The sequence below is a fragment of the Gekko japonicus genome, unplaced genomic scaffold, assembly GCF_001447785.1.
Source record: "Gekko japonicus isolate JY-2015 unplaced genomic scaffold, Gekko_japonicus_V1.1 scaffold278, whole genome shotgun sequence".
Taxonomy (NCBI): Eukaryota; Metazoa; Chordata; class Lepidosauria; order Squamata; family Gekkonidae; genus Gekko; species Gekko japonicus.
In genome coordinates, this window is record NW_015169783.1 from 1,019,536 (window position 1) to 1,031,766 (window position 12,231).

At 43.2% G+C, this 12,231-nt stretch overlaps 1 protein-coding gene across 1 annotated transcript; it reads right to left on the bottom strand.

Annotated features, from left to right (window-relative positions):
* Positions 1–883: 883 nt before the first annotated feature.
* LOC107115213 (uncharacterized protein K02A2.6-like) lies at positions 884–11,961 on the bottom strand. Its single transcript, XM_015416852.1, has 6 exons — positions 11,916–11,961; positions 9,945–10,080; positions 9,411–9,783; positions 3,997–4,252; positions 1,337–1,821; positions 884–1,210 (listed from the first exon to the last, which is right to left on the bottom strand). The coding sequence occupies exons 1-6, from the start codon at positions 11,959–11,961 to the stop codon at positions 884–886; spliced, it is 1,623 nt and encodes a 540-aa protein (XP_015272338.1).
* Positions 11,962–12,231: the final 270 nt, after the last annotated feature.

Genomic DNA, 12,231 nt, shown 5'->3' on the forward strand with positions numbered 1-12,231 from the left:
GGCGCTTGCAGGGCAAATGCTGCGGGGAATGTTTAAGCAAAGCCACGCTCGCTCGCCTTGATTTCCGTTCTGCGTAAGCAGTACACACGCTGTCGCTTTGGGGCGGCTTAGTGCTTAGCCTTCATGGGACCACGGCCTTCCTGCGTAGGCACATCTAACAGTTTCAAAAGTTGATACAAACAAACCCACTTGAAAAACGCTTGGTTTTTGAAAAGAGCCTGGCCTGACCAAATGATTTATTCAGATATTTCCCACTAAATCCAAAATGAAATCTTTTGTACAGCCGTAAATATATTTTGGGTCTGTTAAGTACAAGACTCAACACAGCCAGTGAACAGTGAATTAGCTTTATTAGGGAAGTCAGAAGAAATCAGGAGGAGACAAAAACATAGAGCAACAGGCTCTCTTTTAAAAAGTCAGGGCTTGGGAGGCCACACCCACATGTCAGCTAACAACCAATAACTATTTACAGATAAGGTCCAATCAGAGTGCTTCCCTCCAGAACATTTCTCAGCTCTGATTGGTTTATTTACAATCCTGTTTAGAACTCAAGCATAACATAGTTTTCAATACATAACAATTCCTCCCCTCTGAGAGAGAACAACCTGAGAACATAAGTAGTCTTTTAGGTAAGCAGGAGGCTGCTTGCTCCGTTATAACCGTCTTAATGTTACAACTGGGGGACTGCTTGGTGTTTCCCTGTTGGTAGGGCTTTCCCGTATACCTTGGGGCCAGTTTGCCTGAAAACTGTCTTCAGGCGGGTAAGTGATACTGGGTGGTTCTCCCTCTTGGGAGTTGTCTGTGCTTGGTCCGGATGCTCTACCCGTTCGTCTGGAATGGATACATCTGCCACCTCAGTATTGGGCTCAGGGTCTGCCTCAGCCTACCGCTTCCTCAGTTGGTCGATGTGCTGCTTGAAGACACGACCATCTGTAAGCCGTACTGTGTAAGTATGTGAACCCAGTACCTTGGTTATCGTTGCCGGCAACCAACGATGGCCTCCGGCATAGTTCCTCGCATAAACATACTCGCCCTCCTCAAAACCCCTAGTCCGATCAGTGGACTCACTGTGTGGGAGTCTGGACGTGGTTAGGTCCGGGTGCATACGGTCGAGGAGAGTTGTTAAGCGACGACCCATTAACATCTCCACCGGGCTCTGCCCCGTCACTGAATGTGGTGTGACGTGCTGGTGCAGGAGGAACGACGCCACCTTTTGGCTCCAGTTGCCCTGCACCAGGCGGCTCAGAGTCTCCTTAGTGGTCCGCACCATTCTTTCGGCCTGACCGTTAGTAGCCGAATGGAATGGTGTGGACGTGCTGTGCTAGATGAAGTTTGCCGCCAAAAAATCCTGGAACTCAGAGGCGGTAAAACAAGTCCCGTTGTCGGACATGAGAGTGTCTAGAAAGCCATGTGTTGCGAAAATGTGGCGTAGTGCATTAATTACAGTTAGTGCCATCATTTTGGAGGTCGGGACCACCTCCAACCATTTTGAGTACGCATCGACAATTATTAGGAATATTTGGCCCTGAAATGGTCCCGCAAAGTTGATGTGGACTCGCAACCAGGGCTGGTGACTTTTCTCCCATTGTTGTACCGGGGCCTGTGGGGGATCAGGCCGGGACAGCTGGCACTCGTGACATCTCTGTACCCAACTCTCGATGTCAGAGTCAATTTTTGGCCACCAAAAATAACCTCGGGCCAGCCCCTTCATTCTCACAATGCCGGGGTGGCATTCGTGCAGTGCCTCAAGAACCTGGTTTCTCAGTTTGGGGGGAACCACCACCCTGTTTCCCCACAATAAACATCCTCTGTGGACAGAGAGTTTGCATTGCCGTGATGCAAATGGCTTCAATTCCTCAGCGACGCGCCCCACCGGCCACCCTCTCCACACCCAGTTGAGCACCCTGGCGATTGTGGAGTCCTTGGCCAAAGCGGTTGCTATGTCCGATGCGTGCACCAGAGGTTTGGCCAGTTCCTCGAGGGCCATTACCTCATGTTCTTGCCAGGCCAATGTTCTAGTACATAGTCATATGCTGACAAGAACATTGTCCAGCGTGCACCGGAGGTTTGGCCAGTTCCTCGAGGGCCATTACCTCATGTTCTTGCCAGGCCAATGTTCTAGTACATAGTCATATGCTGACAAGAACATTGTCCAGCGTGCACCGGAGGTTTGGCCAGTTCCTCGAGGGCCATTACCTCATGTTCTTGCCAGGCCAATGTTCTAGTACATAGTCATATGCTGACAAGAACACTGTCCAGCGCAACATCCTTGCCGACAAAATGTTGGGCGTCTGGCGGTCCAGTGCGAAAATTCCCAGAAGGGGTTTATGGTCAGTGACCATCACAAAAGGTCTGCCATATAGAAAATCGTGAAATTTCTTCACACCGGCCACAAGCGCCAAGCCCTCTTTGTCTATTTGCACATAATTCCTCTTGGCCGTAGTGAGCGTCCGAGAGTAATACGCAATGGGTGCTTCTCTGCCGTCAGCCATCACATGGCTCAACACAGCCCCCACTCCGTAAGGAGAAGCGTCCGCGGCCAACACCAGCTGCTTAGCCTCATCATAGTGCGTCAATACAGCGTCAGACGATAACAGAGTCTTTATGGCTTTGAAAGCACGGTTGTGCTGTGGGCCCCACTCCCACTTAGCCCCCTTGATAAGCAGCTTATGTAAGGTTTCTGCAATAGACGCCTTATGTGGCAGGAATGAAGGAATGCGTGGTAAAAATACAAAATGCCCAAGAACGACTGCAGTTCCTTCTTGGACTCCGGTCTTGGGGCATTTTGGATAGCCTGCACCTTACCCGTTGTAGGGTGTACACCGTGTGCATCGATTAGGAACCCAAAAAAATCCACCTTGGGCACTCCCAAGTGGCACTTCGATTTCTTTACTTTTAACCCTGCCGCTTGGAAATGGCCCAACACAGCCCTGACGCGTTCCGACAGTTTGTCTTCGTTTTTTTCCAGCGATTAACACAAATATGGGACTACCCCAGGCAGGTCCCTCAATAATCCCTCCATCAGGTCTTGGAAAATACCCAGGGCAATGTTTACCCCAAATTGCAATCTGTTCACTTTAAACGCACCCCTGTGCGTGACGATTGTTTGTGCAAGAGCCAGTTTGGTGTAGTGGTTAAGTGTGCGGACTCTAATCTGGGAGAATCGGGTTTGATTCCCCACTCCTCCACTTGCACCTGCTGATGTGACCTTGGGTCAGTCACAAGCTCTGGCACAGCTGTTCCTGAAAGAGCAGTTTGTATCAGAGCTCTCTCAGCCCCACCTACCTCACAGGGTGTCTGTTGTCGGGAGGGGAAGGGAAAGGAGTTTGTAAGCCGCTCTGAGACTCCAAGTGAAGGGTGGGGTATAAATCCAATCTCTTCTCTTCTTCTTCTTCTTCTATAGTGGCTTGGGGGGCTACAGGAAGTTGTTTGTAAGTCTGAGCCAGATCTAACTTGGCAAAGACCTTACCTTCTCCCAAGGACGCTAGCACATGGCTAATAACTGGAACGGGGTATGAGTGTTGCTGTAGTGCCTTGTTTATCGTGCACTTATAATCAGCACAGATTCTCACTGACTCATCAGGCTTAGTAGGTGTCACAATAGGGGTCTCCCATCTCGAATGTGATACCGGTTCTAACACACCTTGAGCCACAAGTTTGTCTAACTCGGCCTCAATACATGGTTTCATGGAAAGGGGCAACTTGTGATATTTTAGCCATATAGGCGCTACGGAAGGATCCAACTCAAAGGTGGCCCTCTATACATTCCCAAAGTACCACCAAATACATCAGTAAATTCAGTATACAGTGCATTAAATTTATTTGCGTTGACCTGGTTAATTCCGCTAATAGCAATTCCAAGGGCCTCGAACCAGTCCAACCCCAAAAGTCTGGCTCGGTGCCCCTCGGCAACAAGGACTCTCAGTGACTCTTGGAACCCCTTAAACTGTACCTCAAACGTGGCTTTCCCAGCCACAGGAATGCGTCTCCCCTGAAAATCGGAGAGGTGAATGCTGCTCGGCTTCAAACGCTGACGACTCCAACGCAAGAACAAATGCTGCAATGTTTCTGATGAGATGACTGTTACGGCAGATCCTGAGTCGACCTCCATCTCACATGGTACGCCATTCAGTAGGACGGTGACGTGGATCTTCTTCCTAGAGCGTGATCCGGTCTTTAGGATGGTCGATGGGCAGGAACAGCAGTTGGTCAGATGGCAATCTGTAGACCTTGCGTTGTCCTGGCCACGAACCTGGGGACGTGCACGGGGAGATGATGGTGGTGTCCTCTTCTTTCTTGACCTGCAGACCTTGGCCAAATGGCCCCGCTTGTCACAGGATCGGCAAACGATGTCGTTCGCCCAGCAGCAATCCCGCTCATGGTGTCCGCCGCATCCAGCACAGGTCTGCCTTGGTGTGGTTTTCACTGGGGTCCGCTTGGCCCTCAGAGCTCGAGAGTGGTTGACGTCATCATGCTCACCTTCGGACTCGTTAGTTGATTCGTGGTGCAGTGACTTGATGGCCCCTGTTGGCTTGGGGTCAGATTCTGACGCACTTCTTTTTTTTAATATAAGTTTATTTGTACGTTTTCTATTACATAAAATAGCAAGCAGAGTAATACATATACATTTGTTGGAAGTACAAATGGAAGACTGTCTAACAGTTTTTTTCCACCCAGTTATAAACTTTCTGCCATCTATTTTGAAAAATTGTTTCATCTTTCCCTGAAAGAATCGTATTCAGTTTATCTAATTCAGCTATTTCAATAATTTTATCTCTTAGCTCTTCTTTATGAGTATCGTATCCTTTTTCCATTGTTTTGCAATTAATATGCTCGACATGGTAAGTATATACAGTATGATTATTAAATCATCTCGTTTAATGCCATCCGGTGTAATATTGAGTAAAAAGATTTCTGGTTTCAGCTGCAATTAAACCTTTGTAATTTCTTCTATTACTTTTTTGGTAATCTTCCAGAATTTAGCAATTTTTTCACAGTTCCACCAAACATGATTCCAACATTGTTTTTACATCTCCAACATATCTCGGAGCTATTTTTATAATACTTGGCGAGTTTGTCTGGAGCAATGCCATCTATAGAACATCTTGCAGATATTTTCTTTATAAGACACAGCTCTTAATAGTTTCATAGATTTCCAGGTTTTGGACCATTCACCTAAAGATATATTATACCCTATATCTTGCATTCATTTAATCATATTTGGTTTTACTGTTTCTTCTTGTATTTCTTCTATCAGAAAATAGTTGTATAATCTTTCTATGAGCTTGTCTGATGATGAAAGCCATAATTTATCTAATTGGGTTTTGGAATTCATAAAATATAATGTTTTATCTTTAGTAAATCTGGATTTTAGTTGAATTTTTTCCCAATTAGTGAGATTTGTTTTTGTTTCAAGTATTTCAAATGGTTTCAGTTCATTTTTTTCTGTTAATAGTATTTCATATGTCACTTTTTTACTATTATCTAATAATGCCGGCATTATAAAAGCCTCTAGTTGGGAAATTCATTTCAGAATTTTATTGTAAAATCTGTTTTTAATTTCCCCCCCAAATTTTTATTAAAGGGCCTCTTATTATGTGATTTTGGAAGTTTTGTTGTGGTTTATCTAAGTTATATCATATGTGTGCATGCCAACCCATGGGTAGGTCATGCCCTTCTAACTGTAGGAGTCTTTCATCTTCCAGAGTTATCCAGTCTCTTATCCAGCTCATCGCTGCAGCTTGGTAGTATAACCCACAGTCAGGTATCGCTAGTCCACCTCTTTCTTTCTTATCTATAAGAAGTTTTCTATTGATTCGTGGGTTTTTTGCATGCCAAATAAATTTTCTAGTGCAGTGATCTATGTCTTCAAGGAATTTAGTATTTTTTAGTATGGGTATACATTGTGCTATGAAGAGAAATCGTGGGAGAATATTCATTTTTATGGTAGCAATTCTTCCCATAAAAGAAATATGTAAATCGTGCCATTTTTTTAGGTGTTTTTTAATTTCTTCTAATAAAGCTAGGTAATTTTATATAGATTTTTATTGTTATTTGTCACTAATATACCCAAATATTTAGTTTTATTTACCACCTGAATGTTTGAAATTGTTTGTATTTTAATTATCTCTTCTTTAGAACAATTTTTTGTCAAGATCTTAGTTTTATTCAAATTAATCTTTAGACCTTCCACTTGACTATAGTTTTGTATTTCCTTCAGCAGGTATGGCATGGATGTTATCGGATCTTCAGTTTGATGTAGTGGTTAAGTGCGCGGACTCTTAATCTGGGAGAACCGGGTTTGATTCCCCCGCTCCTCCACTTGCACCTGGCTGGATGACCTTGGGCAAGCCATAATTCTGGCACAGCTGTTCTTGAAAAAGAGCAGTCTCTGTCAGAGTTCTCTCAGCCCCACCTACCTCACAGGGTGTCTGTTGTGGGGAGGGGAAGGGAAGGGAAAGGAGTTTGTAAGCCACTCTGAAACACCTTTGGGTAGTGAAGGGCGGGATATAAATCCAATCTCTTCTTCTTCTTCTTCTAGAATAAACACCAAATCATCAGCAAATGCCTGCGCTTTATAGTGTTCCCGTTTTATTTTTGTACCAATTATTCTCTTATTTTCTCTCACTAATTCATTCATTCATTCATTTATTTATTTAATGGACATCCCTGTCTAGTTCCTTTTTGTATAGCTATATTTTGAGTTAATTCTCCTTTTATAACTATCTTTGCATATTGCTCTTTATATATGGCTAAAATTGATTTTAGATTTTTTTCGCCACAATCCCATATCTCTAATTTTTGTATTAAGTAATCCCAATTTACATTATCGAAGGCTTTCTCCGCGTCTAAGAAAATTAGTGCTGTTTCCCTGGGTTCTGTTCATAGTATTCTAAGATTTTGACTATAGTTCTTATATTGTTTTTTATTTGTCTTTTTGGGAGAAAGCCTGATTGGTCCCTATGAATAATTTCTGCCATAATCCTTTTAAACCTGTTGGCTAAAATAGTTGCAAAGATCTTATAATCTTCGTTCAAAAGAGAAATGGGTCTATAGTTTTTAATTTCATCTCCATCTGAATCTGGTTTCCGTATTAAGGTTATTAGGGCTTCGTTCCATGAATTCGGTGCCTTTCCTGTTATCATGATATTATTGATCAAATCTTTAAACATAAATGATATTTCATCTTCTATAGTTTTATAAACTTCAGCTGTTATTACGTCTGGACCTGGTGATTTCTTTATTTTTTTGCTTTCTAATTGCCTCCACTAGTTCGCACATTGTAACTTTTTCATTCAGATTTTTTCTCTGTTCATCTGTAAATTTACCTTTGTTGTGTTTAAATAAAAAATCTTTAAGATCTTGTTTATTTTGTGGTGCTTGTTTATATAAATTCCTATAGAAACTCTACTATTTTTTAATTCTTGTGTTTTATATTTTATTTCTTGATTCTCATTTTTTAACGATGGAATGATTCTTTTTTCCCTTTCTTTTCTAAGTTTATAAGCCAACCATCGTGAGGGTTTATTCGCATTTTCAAAATAATAGGCTTTAGTGTATTCTATTTCGCAATTTCTTGTGTCATCCATAAATTAATTCGGTATTGGGTTAGTTTAATCTTTGTTCTTATTTCATTTGAATCTTCTTTAATATCTTCTACTCTTTTAAGTTCTTTTGTTAATTTTTTTAAATTATCCCTTTTCTCTCTCTCCAAGCTTCTTGGTTTATGAATAATCCCCTTATATAGGCTTTTAATGTGTCCCAAATGGTGTTCAGTGTTACATCCTCATTTTTGTTTATTTTAATAAATTCTTTTATTTCTTGTTTAATTTTTTTAAACAAAATTTTGGTCCCTCAATAACCCTGAATTCATTCTCCACCTTGCGGTTTTATATGTTCCTTGTAAAGAGAACCATACGTGATTATGGTCCGCAAAGGTGTTTGGAAAAATTTCAACTTCTAAAACATTTTTTACCATATTTGTATTTATCCATATTATGTCAATTCTGGACCATGATTTATGTCTATGCGAAAAATATGTATAATCTTTTTTGTGTGTGGATTTCTTGTTCTCCATAAATCTATAAGACTAAATTCTTCTGCTAGGTTTAAGAAATTTTTAGATAATATTGTTCCTGCTTTGATTGTTTATTAAATTTTCCTTCTATCTTCCTTAGCATCCAAAACCGCGTTGAAATCTCCTACCAGACATACATTTTCTGAATCTTCCCTCAAAATAAAAATTTTTAAGTCTGAAAAGAATTTCTCTTGATTTTGATTTGGGGCATATAGATTTACAATTAGGATTTCTGTTCCATTATTTCTAACTTAAACCCCCAAATTCTTCCATCTAACGATTTAAATGTAATTACTGGATAAAGCTTTTCATTAACATATGTTACTACTCCTCTTTTTTAATCTTATCTGAAGCGATAAATGGAATACCTAGTTTTTTACATTTTAAATATTTTTCATGTTCTTCTTTTATATGTGTTTCTTGAAGGCAGGTAATATCATTTTTAAATTTAGTTGCTTGATGTAGAATTCTACGTCTTTTTTGTGGGTAATTTAAGCCATTAACATTAATGGATACTAATGAGATTTTTTTTTTTGCCATTTTTTTAATCTTTTTTTGAAGTGACTATATTTTTAAGTTGTGTTCTTGTTTGGATTTGAGACTCTGTTTTATATTTTAATTGTTTTTTATAAAATTTTTTCCTTTCATGACTCTTCTGTACTTCTTGTGTTTTGGCCGTACTCCCCTCGGCTCTGCTCTTCCTCCGCTCCAGCGTTCTGCAGCGTCACCTTCGTAGCTTAATTGGATTCAGCTATCTTCAGTTTCCTTAAAGCGACAGACGAGAATCATTTAGATAAGCAATGTTTTACATTTCTTTCTACTTCTTTTTCCCCCCTCCTAATGACTTTCTTTCCTACTATAAGAGCTTCTATGTAAGTAGCCGCATTTTAAATCAGAGTTAGCTCAAGACTGTTTCTTATCTCCCACTGCCGCTTTCTGTTGCTTAATTGATTTATTGCCCTACTACCTCCCCCCGAGCTATAAAGAAAATAAACTTAGCATCAGTTGTGCTGATTATGCTGGTTTTCTTTCATGTTTATTTTCCTCCTTCCATTCGACCTCCTGGGCTCATTTTACGAACAGCAAAGTAGGAAAAATCCTTTGCTGACTTCATCTTCATTCCTGCTTTGAGACTGTCTACAAACCAGAAAAGAAACTTCACCAGAGAGAGCTGCCACTCTCTCTGGCTAGGTTAAAGCCTCTTGCAAACACTCTAAAAACAAAAAAGAGTGTTTTGGCAGAAAATTTTGCCAGTGAGATGAAGTTGTAAAGTAGAAGTGTGAGGAGCTTCTCTTCACACGTCTGTCCTCATTGAGCTCAGATTCTGACGTACTTCTTGTGTTGCCTTCTCCGCGGCCTCAGTGGCTACCGCTTCTGAGTAGGCCACAGCGTAGGTGAGGGCTTGCCTGGCGAACAGCCGCTGCTGCAGCTTCTCGTCTTTCATGCCACAGATGAGCCGGTCAAGGAGCGCTTCCTCCAGGTCGGAGAAGTTGCACGGGCGTGCAGCCTTCCTTAATGCCAAGACGTATTCAGCAATCGTTTCGTTGGCTGCCTGAGACCATTTATAGAATGCATGCCGACTAGCGATCTGCGATGGTTGCGGCGCGAAATGTCCCTTCAGCTTCAGGTCAGCCAGGGACACATCCTTGATTTCAGCGGGCGCCACCAGGGACCAAGCGACATCGAATACAGCTGTTCCACAGGAACTGAGGAGCGTCGCCTTCTGTTGGTCTTCATCATCAACCTTGTTCGCCTGGAGGTGGAACTCAAACCTGGCCAGGTAGGAGTCCCAGTCCTCGAGGTCTGGTTCAAACGCTTCAAACCACGGGTTGACGGCCATCACTGTTCGGGGTGCAGGCACTGGTACTAGTGCTGCAGCCGCTTGATCAGCCGGGTCTTGTTCTTCTGCCCTGGGTCCTTCAGGGGCTTCTCAGTCGTCCGCCGTTCTGGCGTCGGTTCAGCGGGGCTGCCTACCCGGTCTAGTATCCCATCCTCATTGGCAACTGTTAAGTACGAGACTCAACACAGCTAGTGAACAGTGAATCAGCTTTATTAACGAAGTCAGAAGAAATCAGAACAAGACAAAAACCTATGTAAAAAGACTGTAAGGCCAGGAGTGAGAGGTCCTGTATCGAGAAATTGCTTTCTGCTTTCTGTATCCCCATGCCTTCTCCAGTGATGGCTTTTGATACCATGCTGTGTCTTGTTTCCTGTTGCAAGCCAAATGGTGGGGGCCACATGGCCTCAATAGCCATGCCATAAACCCACATTCTTTCACACTTTCATGCCAAACGCCAGACCTCATGGCTACACTTTCTGGCCCACATGCGACTAGTCATGTAGTCCATGAAGTAGCTGGAGTTTGGGGTCAGATGACTGCAGGAGGGGCTCCAAACTTCTAGCCAATCCTATGTTGCAGCTATGACAATCAACAATTGGGCACACCCATGCCCACTCGCAATTGGCTGATGACCACATCTAATTTGTGACTGGAATTGGGAGTATAATTGTTCTGATCCCTATGGGAGTGAGTTGCTTAGCTCTGCTCTTGCTTAGCTCTCCCTTCCTCCTCCTGTCCTTGTTTGTTTTATGACACCTGAAAATGTTGTCTCTTGGAAGACAAAGAGTTGCTTTGTGAACTGAAGCACATGGGTGCAAGCAGAGGTCATTTCGGGGGGGATCGCGGGGGATCGCAGTTCCCCTGGGTGAGGTACGGGGGCGGGACACATGACAAAGCCCCGCCCCCTGCTTCCGGCCGCCCCACTTCCGGCCCTCATTCAGCCAGGAGGAGGCAGGAGAAGAGGGAGGGTAAGTTGCTTCCTCCCTGCCTCTCCCCACCCCTGCCTGCCTGGGGCCAGGGAGGGCATTCGCGGGGCTTCCTTGCACTCCTGCCAGCCTTGCAGGTCTACCGCCGGGCCCCTCATGGGGCTCGGCAGTGGAGCTGCAAGGCTGGCGGCGGTGGCCGGTACTGTTGGGGGCGGGGTGTGTGGCCTTATGACACACTTCCGGTGATGTCAGGGGGTGTGGCATATGCTAATGAGTTATGCTAATGAGTTCCCCTAGCTCTTTTTCTAAGAAATGACCCCTGGGTGCAAGGATGGGATTTCTACTCAAAATCCTTTGGTACTTGGACTATCCGGGACTGTGGATGTTCTGACTTGGTAACTATGAATCATTATGTTTAGTTAAGGCAAACAGCCCTAGCCTTTGTTATTTTTGTAACCTCTGGTAGTCTATGCTAAGCTCTGTACTAAATAAAGATTCCTCTGATTGTTAAAATTGTCTTTGATGTTGTACCTGAATTCCAAGGCTAAATCCTGTGGCCTAAACGCTCACCCCATATGCTACCTTAGTAAAAAGTGTGCATCTCTAGATTGAGTTGCTAGTGTGTTAAATCCCAGATGCCAACTAAGGGTTTGGAATCTCTCCCTTAGGAAAGGGACTAGTGAAAAGAGGTTCTGGTGGCATATTGTTCTGAAATCCAGAGATGGTACAGACTGTCTCGTGGTTTGTTGTTTAATGTACTGAAAAAGTACAGGTTTCCCTCCCATTCCTGGACTGGCTTGGGGGGGGAGCAAATACCTGTACAGGTCCTGATGCAGAAAATTCTGTAGTCTGTGGGCAGCAAAGAACAGCTTGGAGACTCATTTAGACACTGCAGGCATGAGGGCTGTGGCATAAGAAAGTGATTTCAAACCATGAGCAAATTGATATAGGGGAGGAAGGCCTTTCAAGGTACCCAAGTCCTAAACCACAGAACCAGCACTTTGATTTGGGCCTGATAAAACACTGGTGCCCAATGCAATTGGGCCAAGGCTCTATGGTCCCCACAACAAGCCCTTGACCACTTGAAGTTTCTGGACAGTCTTCAAATGCAGGTCCATTTTTGGATCAAAAACTGGCTAATTTGGATCAAAAACTGGCTAATTAAAAAACTGGCTAATTAATAGAAAACAGAGAGTGATTATAAATGGGCAGTTCTCAGTGGAGGGGGGTAAGCAGTGGGGTACCGCAGGGATCAGTACTTGGTCCACTGCTTTTTAACTTGTTCATTAATGATTTGGAGTTGGGAGTAAGCAGTAAAGTGGCTAAATTTGCGGATGATACGAAGTTGTTCAGGGTGGTGAAAACCAGTGAGGATTGTGAGGCACTCC

Excerpts from the sequence above, each read along its gene's own strand:
- LOC107115213 (XM_015416852.1), bottom strand. The coding sequence starts at position 11,961 with ATGGACCTGCATTTGAAGACTGTCCAGAAACTTCAAGTGGTCAAGG. Across the intron at positions 4,253-9,410 it reads CGGAGAAGGCAACACAAGAA|GTTCGTGGCCAGGACAACGC; the intron begins GTACGTCAGAAT and ends GCACGTCCCCAG. Across the intron at positions 1,211-1,336 it reads AGTTCCAGGATTTTTTGGCG|GTGGCGTCGTTCCTCCTGCA; the intron begins GCAAACTTCATC and ends TGGAGCCAAAAG.